Source organism: Abramis brama (genome assembly GCF_963993115.1).
Source record: "Abramis brama genome assembly, chromosome: 24".
NCBI lineage: Eukaryota > Metazoa > Chordata > Actinopteri > Cypriniformes > Leuciscidae > Abramis > Abramis brama.
Window position 1 is genome coordinate 13447427 of NC_139986.1, and position 20741 is coordinate 13468167.

The following is a 20741-nucleotide window of genomic DNA, read 5'->3' on the forward strand; positions in this document are numbered from 1 at the left end:
TGATGGGTTGATAAACAGGTTTGCATGAGGACGTACAATAGACTGTTGTTTAATGCAGACAAAACAACTGTTATATGATATTCTAGTGACAAAGTACAGAAAGTTTTTAAATGTAAATAGTCGATATGCATGTTTCACAGACTTGGACATTCGGTTTATTTTATTTTATTTTATTATATTTTATTCTGGTAATATTAAATGCTTCACCTGTTGAAAGTACACATTGGGGACTCCTCGAAATAGTTAACCTCTGCATCATTACTCTTGTCTGAAAACTAGTAGTCATATCACAGAATCCTATGAGGAAATCGTGCTGGACTTCTGTTTTACTCTGAATGAATGACGGACTGTACTGCTGGAGGTGAGGCTTCTCTATCATTTTGTTGTCTCTCTTTAAGCACATTTCAGACTATCCAATTAAAAATTATTCACATTAAAATATAATTTAGAAAATATACCTTTTTAAGAGTCAAAAGAAAAAGTGATATCTGTGTGAAGCATTTTTGTAGATTGGAAACTCGTGTTTTCGTGTTTGTACCTACAGCACTTGAGATGTCTGTCTTTCCTTTCATGGTTTTTCTGTTCTTCACCAATTAACTTGTACTGGTATCTTCAGGTGAGACAGCTATTGCTGTACAACTAAAATGAAAATAATTAAAAACATTTTGTATTACAGTAATATGTACAATATTTTAAAGTGTCTTTGTTTGTTACTTTCTTTTCAGAAATTGTGTATTTTGTAAGAAAATTTATTTTGCTTAAATTTTGTACCCTGTATTACACTCATTTTGCAAAACGAGATATTCTAAGGTGTTTGTATGTTTATATTGCTGTTCTGTTTTCAGAAACTGCAGAATTGCCAAGCAAAATAACAGCACTGAGCGGCTGTTGTGTGCAGATACCTTGTACATTTGAAGTGCCAGAGAACGTACTGAAGAATGCAGAAAGTATATTTGGCTTCTGGATAAAGAATGATCCTTATCCCGAACCATGGGCTTTGGTAGTTTTTAATGGAAGTACAAACATCAGCAAAGGATTCAGTCGTATAGAGATAACTGGAAATCTTAGTCAGCGTGAATGTACCACAGTTTTCTATGATGTCATGAACAATCATTCAGACAGTTATTACTTCAGGGTGGAAATAAAGCCACAGGATTGGAAATACACATATCTGAATCCCATCAACATTTCTGTCTCAGGTAAGTGGGGCTCCACTATAAACTATATTAATCTGTTTTGACATTTTAAAATTACTTCCTGATTATGATTCATGATTGTGAAGGCCCTTATTTAATTATTTCAATATGTAACAAATATTTCAAGCATCCAAGACCAAATCCTATCTATTTGAATGGGAGAATCCTGAAATCTCAAAAACTGTTTGCTGGACAAACAATTGCATATTTCAAATCCGCAACAAAATCCCATATGTTGTTTCTTATGCTCAAATATAATTAAAAATACTTTTTTTTAAAGCTAGACCAGCCACAGCACATGTGCAGTCCTAAGTGAGAGTAACAGGTGTCTAAAGAATTTAACAATTAATTAATTAAATGAATTGCTGTTGGTGCAAATAGATTTAGCAGAAGATTTTAAAATTCATAAAGGAGGTAGCGGGTTGTGGTGAGAAACAACAGACAACACAAGTTAGATACAAACTGGTATGTAATTTGATTTCCAGTGAAAATAATAAACAGAATCAGAGAAGGTTAATTACAATATCAGGCAATGATACACAAAGTTCAAGCATGAAAATCTCCCCTTGAGTGCACTCTTCTTTTACCCCAAAAAACATACACAGACCGGTAACTGCAATGACAAAAGGAAATAAAATAAAATAAACAAAAATAATGAATAATGGAGTGGTTTCTTTTTTTCTTTTTCTTTTTAAACACTTTTCTCTCAAAATATCACAAATATCAATTGTTTAATTGAACAAGGACCTCAATATCAATAAAATTTTGGCTATGGGTAACCATACACCATAAAGAGTGTTCAATGCTCTTCAAAGCACAGATCAGTTTCCTATCAGTCCCTGTATTTGTCAGTCAATCTCAAAAGGGAACTTAATAGTCTCTAAATTGGAATTGTCTTGCTTAACAAAGCAAGACTGGAGAATGAAAGAAAGGATATTGTCCTCTTCTTTATGAATTGTTGTCCTTTCTCTGTAGCAGATTCGGGTGGCTCACCATCAAACGTGAAATTTCACAGGATATCAGATCACAATCCGTAGAACCAAGAAAAAAATAGAAATACAAAGAAGAAGAAAAAAGAAAGAGAAAAAAAACCCTGGCCTCTTGAACACTCCTATTTGTCTTTCTCACACAGGCGCATGTGACCAATAATGGTGCCGATGAACTCTATATTAATCGTCTTTGCTTTCACCCAGGCGTGTCTCACAGGCATGCATGGCCAGCAATGGCGTCGGTGAACAAGGAATACCCACGCGATTCACTATAACCCCGGAGTAAAATGTGACTCAACAACATTCACTCAGCTTCTCCATACAGTCTTCTTCTCAGCTCTCTCTCTCTTCATCTCTCTTCGTCGCTGCGTGATGACGGAGCGCTCTCATTGGTCAATCACAAATCAACTAATAATAACTACTCGGTTACTATCGTAACCTCGTTTCCCTGAGAGTTTGTATTGCGTAGCTATACGCAGTGGGGAAACTCCTTTTCCTCGATTTACTGAAGCCTAAAATGTAAAAAGCATTTTGCAGCTGCACAGCTAGCACAATGAGTGTCATGCCATTACACGTCAGAGCCCGCCAAGGGGGCACAGTCTTAGCCTATATTAGTCTCCGAAAAACGCCATTTTAGCAGGTTTAAACGACTGAAGCGACAACTTTCCAGGTTACAGTGACATAACTTGTAGACAAGACCAGACACTGTCGGGCCTTAATCATACCGAAAGTACCTTCGCCTGTAGGGAAGGTACCTCCATGTTATGTGGAAGGTGAAGACCAACCGGCCACCGCACAAATATCCTGAATAGGAAACCCAGAGGACCAAGCCCAAGACGAAACCATGCCTCTTGTCGAATGAGCTCTAATACCTATAGGTCAAACCTGACCCACTGAGGTATATGCCATAGATATGGCATCCACTATCCATCTAGACAGTCTTTGCTTCGTGACTGGATAACCCTTAGATCGGCCACCAAAGCAGACAAAGAGCTGTTCTGATCGTCTAAAGATGCAGAGTGCTCCAGATAGATTCTCAGTGCTCTGACAGGGCAGAGTAGATTAGCCTCCCCATCCTCAGCAGAAGGGGGAAGAGCTAACAATGTGATAACCAGTGCTCTAAACGGCATTGAGAGCACTTTAGGTACATAGCCATGTCTGGGTTTGAGGATGACCCTGGAGTCATCCAATCCAAACTCCAAACAGGAAGGGCTCACGGAGAGGGCCTGCAGATTCCCCACTCGCTTGATAGATGCCAGTGCCAGCAGGAGAGCAGTCTTTAGCGAGAGAGGTTTTAGATCAACCGACTGGAGCAGTTCAAAAGGTGGTCTCTTCAGGGCCCCAAGGGCCGTGGAGAGGTCCCAAGACAGCACAGACGGAGGTCTGGAGGGGTTCATCCTCCTGGCTCCTTTTAGAAACCGTACCACCAGGTCGTTTCTTCCTAATGATTGGCCAGCCACCGGAGCATGATGAGCTGCAATGGCTGCCACATAAACTTTGAGCGTGGATGGGGAACGGCCCGCATCCAACAACTCCTGTAGTAAGGAGAGTACCACAGATACTTCTCATGACCCTGGTTCAAAGAGTTTTTCCGAGCACCAGCTGGAGAACACTGACCAATTCAGAGCATAAAGGCGCCTGGTAGACGGGGCCCTAGCCTCAGTGATTGTGTTCAAGACCTTCTCAGGAAGGTCCCTGGGTACCCGTTGAGGGGCCAGACATGGAGGGCCCATAAGTCGGGTCGCGGATGCCATATCGTCCCGTTGGCCTGTGTGAGGAGGTATTTCCTCAGCGGAACAGGCCAGGGGACTCTGTCCGTCAACTGAACCAGGTCTGGAAACCACGGCCTGAATTTCCAGAGGGGGGTTACTAGAAGGACTGGGCATCTGCTCTCCTTGACCCTTTTGATGACCTGGGGGATCATTGAAATGGAGAGAAACGCATTAAAGGGGCGGCTGGGCCAGAGATGAACACTGCGCAGTGGGTATTGGTTCTTGAGGCGAAAAGGTCGACTTCGGACTCGCCGAACACATTCGATATCAGACTGACCGTCTGTGAGTTCAGGGACCACTCGCTAGGGGAGTGTTGTCCCGTGAGAGCATATCCGCACCCAGATTCTGAATGCCAGGGATATGTGCTGCCCTCAGAGAGCTCAGATTTGTCTGTACCCACAAGAGGAGGTCTCTCGCCGTGGCGTACAGGTTGCCTGACCTGACCCCGCTCTGGCGATTTATGTAGGCCACCACTGACGTGTTGTCCGTGCGGACTAAGACGTGGTGTCCTTTGATGTTTGACAGAAACGCTTTGAGGGCCAAACAAACTGCTTACATTTCCAGACAGTTGATATGTAAGCTCTGCTCCGTGCTTGACCAGAGGCCGGAGGCAGGCTTACCCTCGTGATAATACCCCGTGGTCACACCCTCGTGGTACCAGCCCTGAGCCCGCCAGGGAATCAGGGTCCGTAAACAACTGTGATTCACCATGATGCGCAGGCTGCCTGACTGCCATAAATGGGTTGGCACACGGCGTTTGAGCCAGTGCTGCAGCGGGCGCATGCGCAGTAATCCATACGGAGTACTAACGATGCCATTGCAATGAGACCGAGAAGTTTCTGAAACTTCTTTAGAGGTGTGTGCTCGCCTGCCTTGAATGAGGCTGCTAGCTTTGTACAGAGAGCGCGCACTCTTGTGTAAGCCGTGCTGTCATCGTCATAGAGTCGATAACTGTGCCCAAAAAGATCACACCCTGGCTGGGGTTCAGTTTGCTCTTGGTTACATTGATTTTGAGACACAGACATTTCAAATGGCCGAGAATCAAATCCCTGTGTGTCAGCAGTTCGGTTCTCGACTGTGCCAGGACCAGCCAGTCGTCAAGATAATTTAGCACGCGCACTCCCTGATGCCTCAGAGGAAAGAGTGCTGCATCCATGCACTTTGTAATGTACGGGGTGCTAAGGACAGACCAAACGGCAGAACGGTGTACTGATAAGCCTGCCCCTCGAAGGCGAATCTCAAGAGTGGCCTGTGACGAGGGGTTATCTGAATGTGAAAGTATGCATCTTTCAGATCCACCGTAAAAAAACGCTGGGCTAACTTGCGCGAGGATATGTTTGGTAGTCAACATTTTGAAAGGCCGTCTCATGAGAGCCTTGTTCAAATGTCTCAAATCTAGTATGGGTCTGAGACCGCCGTCTTTTTTCCGGACTAGAAAATAGCAGTAAAGCCCCAAGTGTTTGAGCGCAGGGGGGACAAATTCTATCGCCCCTATTGCTGATAGATTCTGCATTTCGGAGCGAAGCACGTGACCCACGCTGCTTCTCACCAAAGTCTCGATAACCGCCTGAAACTTTGGGGGTCTGTGAGCGAATTGGAGCGAGTAGCCTCGCTTTATTGTGTTTATAACCCAACTCGACACAATGGGAATGGCTTGCCAGGCCAGGGCTCGCGTGGCTAGGGTTTGACACATATTTTGGGACGGGCTGCCTAACACAGGGGGACCTGATACCCTTATATTGTGATTTGTGCACATACTGAGTGTTGGGCTGACTATAAAGGCTTTCGCCTGGAGCAAAGTCAGATAAACAACTGGGAGGGGGCCACCTAATGAAGGGGGACCGTGAACCCGTGTGTTGTGTTTGTGAACATATTCTTTTTGTGCTTTATGTGTTTGTTTTTAGAGGCGCGCACAGTGCAGCGGGCCTGTTTACAATAATAAAATCTCCAGCCGCCTGAGCTAGACAGGGAGCTGTGGTGGCGCGCGCTTTGTAGCGGGCGCACTGACTGCAGTGATATTGTGCGGCATGAGTGGCGTACGCTTGTAATGGGCCTAATGACTGATTTGAGAACGTTCCCAGCCACCTGTGAGCGGGGGCTGTGGGGGAACATTTATTTCTCACTCTGTTTGAGCTGCTGTGAGAACAGCGATAGTTTGCAGCTGTGCACGGTGAATTAACATGACTAACTGGCCATGCTTCATCCAATTGCACTCATGCTGGGTTTAGATGGGGGGCAGGGTCAAACTCTGAGCCCGACCAACCCCTTTTTCGGACTTGCCAAAGAGGGTGAGTCATGCGGGGGCGGGGCCGACGTGAGCTTGTTCGCTTTGGTGAAAAGATTCAGTGCAGCTGAGATTCGAAATCGGGTCTCTGGCGTGAGAGTTTCAGAATCCACCACTGAGCCACAGGGGGGGATTGACAGAGAAGAGCTCTTATAGTACTTAGAATGGCGGCTTGTTCTTGCAGTGAGAGAGAACAGTTTCAGCATGGTTGATTCCAGGCATGAAAACCGCGCTGTTGTGTCTGAATCACGGAGAAGGTTCTGCGTGATGAACAGAATGTAAGGGAGCGGTAGCTCTCGTGTTGTAAAGAGAGATAGCCGCGTGCACATCTGACCACGTGCTTCTTCTGTCGCTGCTCAATGAAGGAAGGAAGCGGGCAAGTGCATGAGAGAACATTCTCAGAGAAAACGCGCTTCTGTATGACGTGCAAAACGGAGGGCGGTGTAGCTCTCTTGTGTCGTAAAGAGAGCTAGCCACGTGAACATCTACCCGCACGCTTCTTCCATCGAGGCTCGACGAGTGAAGAAACGGGGGGAGCGCAAGAGGCGGTTTGCCATCCCAAAGGAGAGCTAGCAGCGAGCGCATGATGTAATAAGCCGATCCGCCGAGTGAGACGAGACCCGCCGCTCGAAGGGAGGGGCCCAGGTCAGCCTGAGTGAACAGGACCAGCGAGTGAGACTGAGATGGGGAGAACGAGACACGCGGGGACTAGGCCGGTGTGGGCTCGCTCACCACCATTCTTTCGGGCTGTGGCGCTTCTTTTTTCACCTTAAAAGGAAACGTCTTTGTTCAAGATCTCTTGTCTAACATAAATTCTATCTAGACAGAACAATATCACGTCTGCAAAAGTTTTCTGTTTTTAGCTGCTGCTCTTATTCACACATTTTGCTTATCTCTATTTTCATCAAAGCTGCGCACATACTTTTCACACTTGAAGTACACAATAGGTCACTTGAAGTACACATTGTCTCTTTGTTACTTAGTCTTCTAACCCAGAACATTTTGTCCCTGCAAGCTTATCTTAACTTATACATTTCTAAAACTTGATTACATATCTTTAATAATGTACTTTCGCTTATATGATTATATTTCTTTAAATGCTTATGAGTAAAAATAAATGTTCAACGTTAACACAAGTTGCACACACCTAAAAGTAAAAGAACACATCTAAATGTAAAATTTCCATTACAATCCACCCCATGTTCATTCAAAGAACATACACACAATTTGACATTTACTTCTCCATAATCATAGTTGCCTGGTTTGGCCTTTCCTATAACAATTATAAGTCAGTGACTTTAATAACACCTAATATCTCTAATCATACCATGTTCCATCTTTTACTTTAGAATACCTGTCAAATATTCCTTTAATTAGCATCCTAAGTTGTAATTAGAATACCACTTGTTTCCAATGTTACCACATACACATCTTCTCCATCTTCTTCATCTTCTTCCCAACATTCTATCTTCAAGCAATCTAATCCTATTTTCAGTAAAAAACTAAACATACCATAGTACATTGCCTGTTAACTTTGAATCAAGTTTCATTATCCTTTGCTAAATTTTGAATCACATTGATCTATTAGGCCTTTAATAGGCTGATACCTGCTGATTAACCATTTTTCTTAACCTTATTTTGCTATAGCTTTTAGGCTATTGTTTTACTTAGTCAGATCTATTTAAGGATCTGTGTAATAAAATCTAACCAAAAAATAATATAATCTTTTCATTTTTATCTTTTAACACAAATATCAATAATTGTATTATTTTGTTTCAAACAATGTCATTATTTTTTTTTAAATTATCTCTCACCCAGCTGTTGCCATGAGAATAGCTTTAGCTGCTGACATGCCATTTAATCATTAATTACCTATCCTAAAATCCTATTTTTCCAGAATTAACTGATGGACATAACATGTCCTGCCTCTATTTGTTGGCAATGCGGAATAATTCATAATGGATCCATTGATCCAGATCATTAAATCCGTAACTTCATTCTGAATTAAGAGAGCTTTTTTTAGAATTTTGCTTTATGAGCAAATATACTATTTCACTGAAATGTCTTAACTGTTTAGATTCATTTTAGTTTAAATTTAACATGTTTGGGTTACATTGTTCTTGGTCTAGGTTTTAACTTTGTGCTCCCTACCTAATTTTTTTTCTCAACAAAACAAGTCCATATTTCATTTCTGGAAGCCGGGCTAAATTAGCAAGCACTGTTACTGTATTCATAGATAGACTAGACCCGCAGTCACCTCTCAGATATCAAATACAGACATTAGACAATACATGAAAGGAACATTTCAATAATCACACTGGTAACTTCTTTAACTAATAATAATCCATAAATTAAATATGTTTCCAAAAATCAACCACCTTTTGAAAGTTTTTCTTTTGCTATTTTAACAAATGGAAAAAATATTTAATTTAGTCATTCATTCATCGCTATAGAAGTCTACCCAATTATCTATTTGGACCTAGTCCAGCAAAGTTACTTAGCCTCCCTTATTAGAGAACAATTATTACCACTATTCATTTTTTAGCATCTATGATATCTGAATTAGGGTTCTAAAACCCTCAAGTTTCTTCAAAAATAGTCCTTAGATTATTTATTATCTTTACAGTAATGTACCTATTTAGAGTCCTTATACTCTACAGAATTAAGAAATTTTCCTCTTTCCAATTTACATATACCTGAAATATTTTCAAATTCATCAGTAATTGTTCAAATCATGAGATCTAAATACTCAGTCCTACAGTTTGATTGAACTGAATAAAACATCAATTAACATCACACACAATTAATTATTATGCTAAGCTTAAACCATTAGTTGGTTCACATCTTCCTCCAGATGTGTTGATCATCTCGTTGCCCCATGGACGTTCCATCTTCACCAGGGTGATTCTTTGCGAACCGTTGCAATGGGCTTTCCTTCGCTGGCAAGGGAGGAATGTTACTAGCACATCCTTGATCCCCCACTTGATGCTTTGCGTTGTCAGGTGTTGCCGTTGTTGAGGGCTGGTTGGTGTAGTTTAAGTCGAGATGCTTGGACGGAGGTGTCACTGCACCCCAGATGGGACCTTGTTTGTGGAGTGAACCACAAGAACAACCTGTGAATGGAGACCATAAGTATTTTTGTTAGTGACAACATGTATCATGTCGCCAGACTCATCTGCTTGTCTGGCCGGTCGTCCTTTTTTGATGAGACCTGTAAAATTTCATGTTAAACAGTAACAAGACAATATTTTATACATTTGAAACAGAATCAGTTCTGTTCGCTGAGATCCATCATGACATCCTGTAAAAAGTTAAATATGGGGTGGACAGGGCAAGCTTGCTTGCTCTCTGCCTTCCCAAAGTTATACGCTGCGCATGTGGCATTGTTTATTTCTGCCACAACAATAACCCAGCTCAGGATAGTTAGCCAAAATCATCCATGGCCGTTATTTTATTAGGTATATTTTCTTCCCTGTTGGGTCATATTTTAACCTGTGGGCCCACTTTATAAATTTAGATACAGCTGTTTTGATTGACATCATTTATCTCAGTGTCTCTCAGAACACCATCTTTCACACACTCACTTTCACACACTCCACACACCCCTCTCTGGCCAGAGATTCATACATTCTTGTCTGCCTTAGCAGTTTATGAACTGAATGGGGAACATATATTTATTAGGAGTGGAATACCACCAAATATGAACGGTAACAAAGTTCGACGACGACAGAAACTACTGAACGTAGGCACACTGTGGCATTCCCCTTGCGACAGTGTCTGAACGTTAGGATATAAATTTTCAATTGTCCGATGCAGTCATCATATGTCTGAGTTTACACAGTGAACGTAAACCTAACTTTTTCAAAATCAAATAGATTAAACACTTTAAGAGCACCTGTTGCTCGGTTTTATATATCTCATCTACATAAATACATAATTAAAGTCTAACTCATAAAAGTTTATTTATGACTCAAAATTTCCTAATTATCACAGAATGCATATTCCTATTATTATTATGATTTATAATTTTATCAATTTCTTCATTTTTTGCCATTGTACTATCACACATCACTTCAACAGTTCTGATTCCCTTAATATTTTTTCTTAGTGACTGTTTGTAAACCCTGTGCTCTCAGATTGCCACACATTTTTGTCAGTGGTTGGCCACCAATCTTTTAGTGAGTCACATTGTTTCACAAAAAGCCCCAATTCTCTCCACTCTGCAGTCAGTGGTTTAGCTAAAGAGATGTGAGGGACGGCCCCCTCCAAATCATACAGTGATGCTTGGCTATCAGTCACATCATTTATCTGACCAAACTAACTCTGAGGTTTTCAGTTCCTCAATCTCTAGTTCAGACCATTTTTCATCAAAAATTTCATCTGGCTCACTGCTAACATGATATGTGCAATGCAAATCACTTTCTTCCATGAAATCATGGTCAGGAGGCATCCTATTTGTGGCTTTGTTTTGCAGACCACACTGAGGAGTGCTCCATTCAAAAACATATAATGTTTCAGTTGGCATTCGCACCATACTCATATCAGCAGTGAGGCCACTGTCATCACAATACAAGTTCAGCTTTAGTTTACACATCAAATCTCTTCCCAGAAGATTACAAGGACAGGTAGTAGTTACAAGAAAAGCATGAGAAAATGAGCGATCACCAATCTGACAAGACAAATCTGCTGTATATGGTTCCTTTACCAGATGCCCTGTGGCACTTCTGGAGGTTGCCCATTTTCCAGATAATACAGTTAAATCAGGCAATTGTTCATTTTTAATTCCTGAGTTCGTCACTCCACTGTCAATTTAGAACTTGATTTTCTTTCCCTCGACACTAATGTCAATCATTGGTAATTTTGCAAATGCTTTATACATTCGTTTAGTGTCAGCAAGCAAATTTTCTTCATTGCAAGAAACAGCAAGCACATTTTCTTCATTGCAAGGAGCAGAAAAAGAGATAAGATTAGACATATTTACCACCTGGGAGTCAGACCCTTCACCGTCGCTCCCCTCCCCCTCCTTCTTTCAATCTCCTTGTGGCTTTGGTGGCTGTTGGAATCCTCTCTTCTTTGGAGGATCCGGACAGTCATTTCTCCAGTGTCCTTTTCACCCACAATTATAACAAGCTTCAGGGTCCATTGCGGGTTGGTCACCCATTCCACATCCTCTTCCTCCTCTGCCTCGTCCTCTTCTGCCACCTCTTCCTCCTCCTCTTGAGTAATTTTCCATCATCAACCCTCCCATCTTCAGCAGAGCCAGTTGAGTGTCTTTGTCAGTCTTTTTCTGTTTGTTCTTGGCTTGGTCTCTCAGCAGCTTTTGTTGATGCGTTGCGTGTCGTTGGATTTCTTCCAGCCGCGCTTGGTGGTACCCCACACAAGACGTTTTGACCTTTTTCCATATTTCAGGGTCCAGACCGTCCAGAAAAAAACAGTTTTCAGATATTCTTCATACGTACTTATCTTTGATTGTCTGGCCTGTGCTTCTCTTTGGGTTGGTGAACATTTACGAACTTTGCAGATGGAGGAGTGTAGTCTGGAGGAGCAGAGGGCAGGGTGATCGAACCTAGCAGGCTTCGATATGGGTGTTTTGGTGGTCTTGCTTGCAGACTCGTTTCCTCTTCTTCTTTGTCTTCCTCAGGATCTTGACCTCCCATTGCTCCTGGTTGTCTTTGTGGTTCGTGGAGGGCCAGCAGTGGTGGTGGTTGGTAGGGGGAGTAGGGAGCCGGTCAGCGGTCGTCCTCAGCCAGGCGGGTTTTCATGCATCTCATTTCCTCGGAAGAATTAGAAACAGAGTTTAGTAAAGTTTTTCTGGCTTCCTCTGCCTTGTCTCTCTACTATTTGCACTCTCTAATGGTGCTAATGCTGCGTTTATCTGTCTTCTTTGTCTGGTAATTGCCTCATTTAACCATACATCTATAATTCGACCATCAAAGTCATAATTATATTTTTCTGTATATTTTTCTGTATATTTTTTATGCCACCCTGTTCCATTTTTCTTGGTCATGGAACAATAATTCCCTTTTGAGAAATCCACTGTCTCCAACTCTTTATCATTAACATTACCCATTTTTGCACTAATTTTACTCAACAGTATTTGTATTTGCGTATTTAAATTTTTCCCCTGCGTGGTCACCACGCACTATATTTACTGTATTAATTCTTTCCCCAGCGTGGCCACCACGCACCTGCCTATATTCATCAATATAGGACTTTCAAAAATGCCTGCATCCGTCGATGTAGGTCTTTCCCAAACGAGTGCCTCTGTAATGTTTGAAAATTACTATCAGGCTTATTTCAAACAAGCACCCGTCTGGTGTTGAGAAATTACTATCAGGCTTATTCTCAACTCTGGCCCTTTTGGGAAAGCAATTAACACATGGCATTTGAGAAATTACTATCAGGCTTATTCTCGAACCCTGTTTGGAAATTACTTTCAGGCTTATTCCAAATCCAAAATCCTGACCCTTTTAGGAAAAATATTCAATACGCAAATAATTTTCTTATTTACTACGTAAATAATTTTCTCTCACCGTCTTTTGATGACCTTGTGAGTTCAGTTCTAGGAGTGCATCAACCTAGGTCGTCGTGATGAGTAGAACAATTCTCTCTCCTTAAGATTTGAGGATATTGAGCCGCAGAGTATGGTCTCTCGGGATGGTCAATTGTTCCCCTCAGTCACGCCGATCGTCGGTTTACTGCATCCCATCCTCGTCGCCATTTGTCGTGGAAATTACTTTCACGACTTTAAATAATAATTGGAAGACAGCTGGAAATTTCAAAAGTTATAAAGATCTTTATTTCTTGCAAGAAATTTTGGCATTCACATACAGAGAGCATCTAATATGAGAAGGCCCTGACTTCTCCTTTTTGCCCAGCTTATATACTCTTAACACATCCTGGTCTGTCTCAAAAGATCGCCTTGGTTTACCTTAAAAGGAAACGTCTTTGTTCAAGATCTCTTGTCTAACATAAATTCTATCTAGACAGAACAATATCACGTCTGCAAAAGTTTTCTGTTTTTAGCTGCTGCTCTTATTCACACATTTTGCTTATCTCTATTTTCATCAAAGCTGCGCACATACTTTTCACACTTGAAGTACACAATAGGTCACTTGAAGTACACATTGTCTCTTTGTGACTTAGTCTTCTAACCCAGAACATTTTGTCCCTGCAAGCTTATCTTAACTTATACATTTCTAAAACTTGGTTACATATCTTTAATAATGTACTTTAGCTTATATGATTATATTTCTTTAAATGCTTATGAGTAAAAATAAATGTTCAACGTTAATACAAGTTGCACACACCTAAAAGTAAAAGAACACATCTAAATGTAAAATTTCCATTACAATACGCAATACGAAGTGACCATTCTCGAAAGGGAACTTAAAACTTCAACTGTTTTACTTAAATCGCTTTTACACATCACTTTTCAACCTTTATTAGGGAAATTAGATGTTAATAAATTGTGAAGAAGTTAAACTTGATTTCCTTTATTTAACCAGGGTTACACGAGTCTCATGCCCGTTTCACACATACTCCGTTTGCAGTGCCTATGCAGTGCGTATTTTTTTCCATACCCTTGTTAACAGGTTAGAGCTCACACTGCACGCGGATGCAGTCCGTCGATCCGTTCCAGCTGCGGTGCTTATAAAGCAGTGCAGCGATCGTTTCCGCACCGAGTCTATTTTTGCTGTGCTGCACGCGCTGAATTAAAGTGACAGCGCATGGTTCGTGGTCAAAATGAACACAGATTGACTTGAAAATGTAGTAATTTCACCATAAATGCATTTAATTAAATAAAATGTAGTAATCTCACCATAAATGTATTTAATTAAATACTTTTTTCATCTTTTTACTTTAAGATCGGGGTAAAGCAAGGAAAAACAAGGCGACCTCAACAAGGCGACATAATGAACAACACTTGTCTCATTCTGAAAAACAAATTCTTTGTGACATGCAAGATTTATTAAAAAAAATGGTTTTTGTCAATTTTAAGTTTTAATTTAAAATGTTTGCGATTTTACCATTAAGTAAATGGTTAAATATTTTACCACTTGCTTGAGCAACTTAATACCTATATATAGAAGTAATGCATGGAATAATAGGCCTACGTTGTTTAAATTGTGTTTAAACGTGCATACGTCCATTAAAGAGTGTATGTGTACAAAGAGAATCGCAATGCTGACAAAACTTCTTTTTTATATAAATAAAAGTTGCTGCATAACTTCTGGATTTGAAATAAAAATAGTAAGTATGTGTTTGTGGTACAGCCGCGGATCAGTTGCGCACTGCAAATGCAGCATATGTGAAAGCACTATAGCGTGTGCTGCTCCTGCACCGCATACACACCGCAACACGCACCGCATACGCACTGCACAAGGAGTATGTGTGAAATGGGCATCAGGTTTCTAGTAATGCAATGACTTTACGTGGGAGGTAGGCTATTCCGCCCAGGGCGCTACTCATCCATAGGGGCGCCAAAATGAGTGAACAAGAGTTTATATATATATATATATATATAAAATATATATAAAAAAAACTCCACAAAAACTTAACTAAGTCCCCCGGCGCATCAATCGCCCCAGTAAGGGCTATAAAAATGTGGCTTATTATTATATATAATTTACCTGCCGCTGACCAGTTACATAATTAACCGTAATATTTTTACTGTAAAAACTACATTTGACATCACTGTTTTATCCAGAGCGGCTACTGTATATATAAATGAACTAAATTAATAACTTTTTTACAACAAAAATTAACCATCACTGAACTTACTTAAGATGGACTGTGACGCTATTTTCTTCTCACTGAAAAAAAATTATTCTGACCCCTTGTAAATGTTACATGTTTTTATCTGGTTAATTTCACTGATTTTAATGTGTTATTTAATCCTACTTATTTATTATTATTAATTTTCAAATTCACTGCCCTTGTTTAAAACAAGTTCATTTCATTAAATTAAAAGTAATTAGAAAAAAATAAGTTTAATTTAATTTCCGCAGAATCATTGAAGGAGAAAAACGTAATGTTAAAACCGTAATTTTAAGTTACCATCACAGGGATCAGTGTGTGTTTTAGTTGGGCTCTTTACCCTTAAACCGTTAACTTTAGAATTTGTTTGGCTGCTGTACCTAAGTTTAGGGATGGGAATTGATAAGAATTTAACGATTCCGATTCCATTATCGATATTGCTTATCGATCCGATTCCTTATCGATTCTCTTATCGATTCTTATTGGGTGAGGGAATAAGTACAAATTTGTTTGTATTAACTCGCTTTAATATCTGATCAGAAGACACAGCACAGAGTATACACAAATTATGTGTAGCAACCTCAGAACAAACCTTAAAGTAGGTGAGCTACTTCTCAAAGTAAAGTCCAGGGACCTATAGCCTAGGGCAGTGTTTCTCAACCTGTGTGCCTTGAAAGATTATCAAGAAGAGTGCCTTAGGATTAGGAAATTGACAATTTTCACATTCATTGGTCCGGACAAAAAAATAAATAAAACTGCCATTTACGTGCCATAAAAACTAAAAACACAGACTGAAAACAGTTTAGGAAGAGCTTGTGTCTTTTGGAATATTAACAGTGCTCATTTGGATTAGGCTATTGAGTTACTAAAACAATCTTTGTCAAATAATACACGGGTTTTCTTCACATTTTGAACGTTTTTGTTTCCATTTGTTTAATTTCAAGATCTGATGTGACTTATCCATTGTTGTTTTTACAGCTACAAAGCTGGGAGCACTAAATGATATTCAGGCACATTATACACGCTTTTAACATTAAATAAAGCACAAAAATAGTAGGCTACCTGATTGCCACACTTTGAGATTGTTGTTCCAGCGCGACGTCGCAGTAAAATAGGATCCGTTTCAAATAGAATCGTCGCGTGTCGCGGCTGGTTAAACTTTGATTAACATGGAAAATGATACTTTTTATCGCGTGTCGCGCCGTCGCGTCGCATGTAGTTAGGACGCGGTCAGAGCGCTTCTGCCTCGATGCCATGTTTGCTCATAGTGTTTGCTACGTTCTGAACCAAAACAACGCAGCACGTGTGTGACGTCGTGTCACATTTGAACGAGCGGAACCGATAAGCGGAATCGTTAAGCAGGCATGCTAACGGTTCCAAGGAATCGATTCACTGGGCACCGGTTCTGAAGAAGAACCGGTTCTCGGTTCCCATCCCTACCTAAGTTATAACAGCCAGATGAACAATGAGAAAAGGTGATTATCAGATTATCTGATGGTGTTGGTTGTGATTTAACATTATCATTATTTCACAATCATTTTACCTGAATCATTGAATTCATATAGAGGCCAATTTCTGAGTTAGGTTTACTTTATTAATTATAGCAGCACTGTCCTTGTACAGCATAATATTTTTTAGCCTTTTCAATGAAATCCATATGATCAAATCAATTAAAAAAAATGATGAATCTCAGTAATGGTGACGATCACCTCTGATCATGAGCTCATTATTTATTCATGCAGCAATGCATGATGGGAGCCATGAATGAGTTTTGATTGGTGGCACCCAGAATGCACTGCAACATGCTTTATAATTGTCACCATTGTTGAGATTCATAGGCTGATTCTTGAAAAAATGTAGTAAATTCAACTCAAAATAGTTTAGCTATAATTATGAATATAATTAATCTGAAATTACTTATAAAATATAAGTACAACAAATTTACAAAATATAAGTACACTCACATTAAAAAATATATCTGGATTTAGATAAATTTATTTCGTGCAACCCCTTGACATAATAAAATTAAGTAAAGTCAACATAACATTTTTTTCAGTGCTGGAAACAAACTTTATTGCATTATTTTCCTGTTATCACTGTAAAGCTGCCTTGAAATAATCTGTATTGTAAAAAGCACTATAAACATAAAGGTGACTTAACTTGAATTCTAGATGTAATACTCTTGCTATTTGTGTTTTGGCTGTAATATATATATATATATATATATATATATATATATATATATATATATATATATATATATAGGCTAAATAATCATGAACACAATGACGGGGTGAAATGCAATGGGCTGTGATGCATGGGGCACCAGGTAAAATCTTGCCTAGGGCAGCAAATTGGTCAGGGCCGGCCCTGATTCCGCAATATTGTGTATTGCAGTGGAAGTGCGCCATATTTGTATATATCTGTATTATTTGATGTTGCTGCAAGAGGCAGTGGAAGTTATTTTCATAAAAAATTATGAGGGCACATGATTAAAAAAATTATATATATGGATAAATCAATTATATAAACACATTCAATAAAAAATAGAATTGTCCATTTTGATTTCATGACGACTTTAATAATTCATGCAAAATATATGATGCACATATGCGTAGGCAAATTCACTTTACATGCACAAAAAAAAACAATTCATGAAAAAAATTATATATTGGCCAAAAGCATTTCTCAAAATAAATTTATATATTCAATAAAATATTAAATAACAATAATATGTTATTTAAATGTGTCGTTGCAGTATGGCCGCAGAGTGAATGGACTTTCCATGAAAATATACTCACAAATCCAAAATGATACATAAACTCATGAAGAATTGCAATTCCAGATTCAATATTAAACTCATAAAATGTAAACATTCAAAACTTTTTGTTCACAGTTGTACATCTGTGAATTGTGTTTTGGATTTGTGAAATGTATTTTATGAATACATAATTTGATTGTGTGCACATAACTTGATTTTTGTGAAAATATAATATATTTGTGCATGTGAATTGGGTTTGTATTTTGCCTGTGCTTCACATCTTTTTTAAAAATATGGTCTTCTCAAGGGTTATTTAAAAAAACTGATTATATCCTCTATATGTTTATTGTGTTTTTGTAGCATGTAGTTTTTCTTAAATTTAACAGCAATTTATACTGTGTTCACTTTGCCCTGTAGATTCACCACAACCTCTCATCTTTAAACCCACTGATCTGAAAGCAGTGATGGAGAACACAACAGTCAATCTGAGCTGCTCTGCTGAAGCCCCCTGCCCCAAACAACCTCCTACAATATCCTGGTCCAACATCCCTGAATCTGCCCACATTACAACACAGTTACTGGAGAAACCTGATAAAACCCAGTCAGTGTTTTCACACACGACCTTCAAAGCTTCATACATGGATCACAGAAAGAACATCTCCTGCACTGCTACATATCCAAGAAAAACATCTGAAGACTCAGCTGTGGAGACCACCGTGATGCTACAAGTCCTGTGTAAGAGATTTAGAGTAGTTTTGCTCTTTCATTAGCATTATTATGTTCAGATGTGTACTATTATTACATCTAGTTTATCTAAAGAAGTTTCTATTTTGCCCTCAAGTTCCTCCAAAAGAAACTTGCATCACCATCGATCAACCTGCTTCAGTCTCTGTTGGCACTAATGTGACTTTGACCTGCAAGAGCAAAGCCAGTCCATCAAATAACATGATCTTCTCCTGGCACAAACGTGGACAGGACAATCAGCTGGATTTAGGAGAACAACTGATCTATACTGTAAATAGGAGCAGTGGAGGCTGGTACTCTTGCAAAGCAAAGAATGAACATGGTATTCAGATGTCAGAAGAGATCCAGCTGATTGTGGAAGGTGAGTTTATTTCTATGTACAGATACTAAACGTTACCTGATGATCATCATAGGTAGCTCCAGATTTATGATTTATGATTTTTGACGATCTGCACAGCCTTTTGACCAACTAATTTTGCTATATTTTTTTCAATCAGGCTCAGTCTCTTCATTAGATCGGTCTCTGATCATTGGCTGTGTAGTAGGAGTTTCAGCAATTCTGTTGACATTTCTTCTGATAACACTTTTCCTAAGGTAAGCACAGTTAGATGGTGAATTGTATGGAACAGAGCAACCTGACTTAAGAATAAATGAATTCAGACCTGTCATTTCTCTTTGAAACATATAATATGGTGTTCACAATATGGTGGTACATTGTGTATTTTATGAATTTTACAATAATGGTTTATTATGTACAGAAACCAAAAACTGAGGAAAGTGTATCCACATAAACAGTCATTTATTATGTTTGCTCTTTCAGGGTCAGGAAAAACAAGTGCAGACCATGTATGATAATGATGGTTTTGTGTCGGGCGAAGAGCTAGAGATGCCAAAGGATGAGAATGTCATAGTCCACAATGGAGAGATTGACTTCTCCACTCCCCAAACCAAAATCACCACAGTACAGGGCTCAGGACAAGAGACGAGGTCAGAGGCCCAGGGAAGGAGATGAACAAGGATTAGTTTACATTAGAATAAATGGCTTGAGTGAACTGTGTTATGTAGTATGCTTTATTGGCTTGGCTTATGGAAATAAAACATTTAGCAACTTTATTTTTTATTTTAAATATATTACTGTACATCACATTCATTGTTTTTTCTCATAGTGATTCCTGTGTCTTCCAGTCAGGTGTTTAAATGCCACATCATACGTATTCTGTAATTATAAACTTGATTTGTTTGTTTTTTCCTGTTACTTCTCAATTCCAGGTTTTCTTCATTCATTCCTCCCTAAACGGTAGTTCAGTATATCTAATTATCATCCTAAACCTCAGTGCATGCTTATGTTTTAGTCACAGATGAGCAAATATTAAACTGTTTTTTGGTAAAAGGGTGACAGAGCAAATGTATTTATAGGATTTTATAGTTTAGAGCATTACTGTCTCGGTTACTTATGGTAACCTTCGTTCCCTGAAGTAGTGCACATTGGCGTGCAATCATTTGCATCAGCTCTTCAGCCACGCAGCGCGGGTATATAATAAGCAGAGGTGCGATTGCCCTTCAGTTTTTTGCTGAGGAGCTGAGCCGATGAGCTGGCTGCCCCCAGCAGGTTGCAGCAGATGTGGTGACGGGACGTACGTCTCCGACAAATAGGAATCCCTACCAAAGCGCCACAGCTGCTGACCCCATCCACTTTCAGCTCCCTCCAAGATTTTCTATTGGGTTCAGGTCTGGAGACTGGCTAAGCCACTCCAGGACCTTGAGATGCTTCTTATGGAGCCACTCCTTAGTTGCCCTGGCTGTGTGTTTCGGGTCATTGTCATGCTGGAAGACCCAGCCATGACCCATCTTCAATGCTCTTACTGAGGGAAGGAGGTTGTTGGCCAAGATCTCGCGATAGATGGCCCCATCCATCCTCCCCTCAATATGGTGTAGTCGTCATGTCCCCTTTGCAGAAAAGCATCCCCAAAGAATGATGTTTCCATGTTTTCATGCTTCACAGTTGTTCTTGGGGTTGTACTCATCCTTCTTCTTCCTCCAAACACGGCGAGTGGAGTTTAGACCAAAAAGCTCTATTTCTGTCTCATCAGACCACATGACCTTCTCCCACTCCTCCTCTGGATCATCCAGATGGTCATTGGCAAACTTCAGACGGGCCTGGACATGCGCTGGCTTGAGCAGGGGGACCTTGCGTGCGCTGCAGGATTTTAATCCATGACGACGTAGTGTGTTACT

At 39.9% G+C, this 20741-nt stretch overlaps 2 protein-coding genes and 1 long non-coding RNA gene across 4 annotated transcripts in view; 2 read left to right on the forward strand and 1 right to left on the reverse strand.

Annotated features, from left to right (window-relative positions):
• The window catches only part of LOC311075400 (myelin-associated glycoprotein-like), a 79583-nt gene that overhangs the window by 46420 nt on the left and 12422 nt on the right, over positions 1-20741 (forward strand). The gene's annotated exons all lie outside the window — the stretch shown is intronic.
• LOC311075483 (uncharacterized protein) lies at positions 1109-19658 on the forward strand. The gene is made up of 5 exons (XM_084102930.1): positions 1109-1199; positions 18180-18497; positions 18604-18867; positions 19004-19100; positions 19327-19658. Exons 2-5 carry the CDS (start codon positions 18227-18229, stop codon positions 19388-19390), a joined length of 696 nt encoding a protein of 231 aa, XP_083959056.1. The 5' UTR covers positions 1109-1199; positions 18180-18226; the 3' UTR covers positions 19391-19658.
• On the reverse strand, positions 8410-12476 carry LOC311075484. Of its 2 annotated transcripts, none has more exons than XR_014604499.1 (2): positions 11226-12476; positions 8410-9354 (listed from the first exon to the last, which is right to left on the reverse strand). It is a non-coding gene; the product is annotated as an uncharacterized lncRNA (long non-coding RNA). The 2 variants fall into 2 exon arrangements; XR_014604500.1 differs by having other exon boundaries at positions 11223-12476.

Bases quoted from the DNA above. Each gene is read 5' to 3' on its own strand.
- LOC311075483 (XM_084102930.1), top strand. From the start codon at position 18,227: ATGGAGAACACAACAGTCAATCTGAGCTGCTCTGCTGAAGCCCCCTGC. The intron at 18,498-18,603 runs GTAAGAGATTTA...TTTGCCCTCAAG, and splicing joins CGTGATGCTACAAGTCCTGT to TTCCTCCAAAAGAAACTTGC. The intron at 19,101-19,326 runs GTAAGCACAGTT...TTGCTCTTTCAG, and splicing joins CTGATAACACTTTTCCTAAG to GGTCAGGAAAAACAAGTGCA.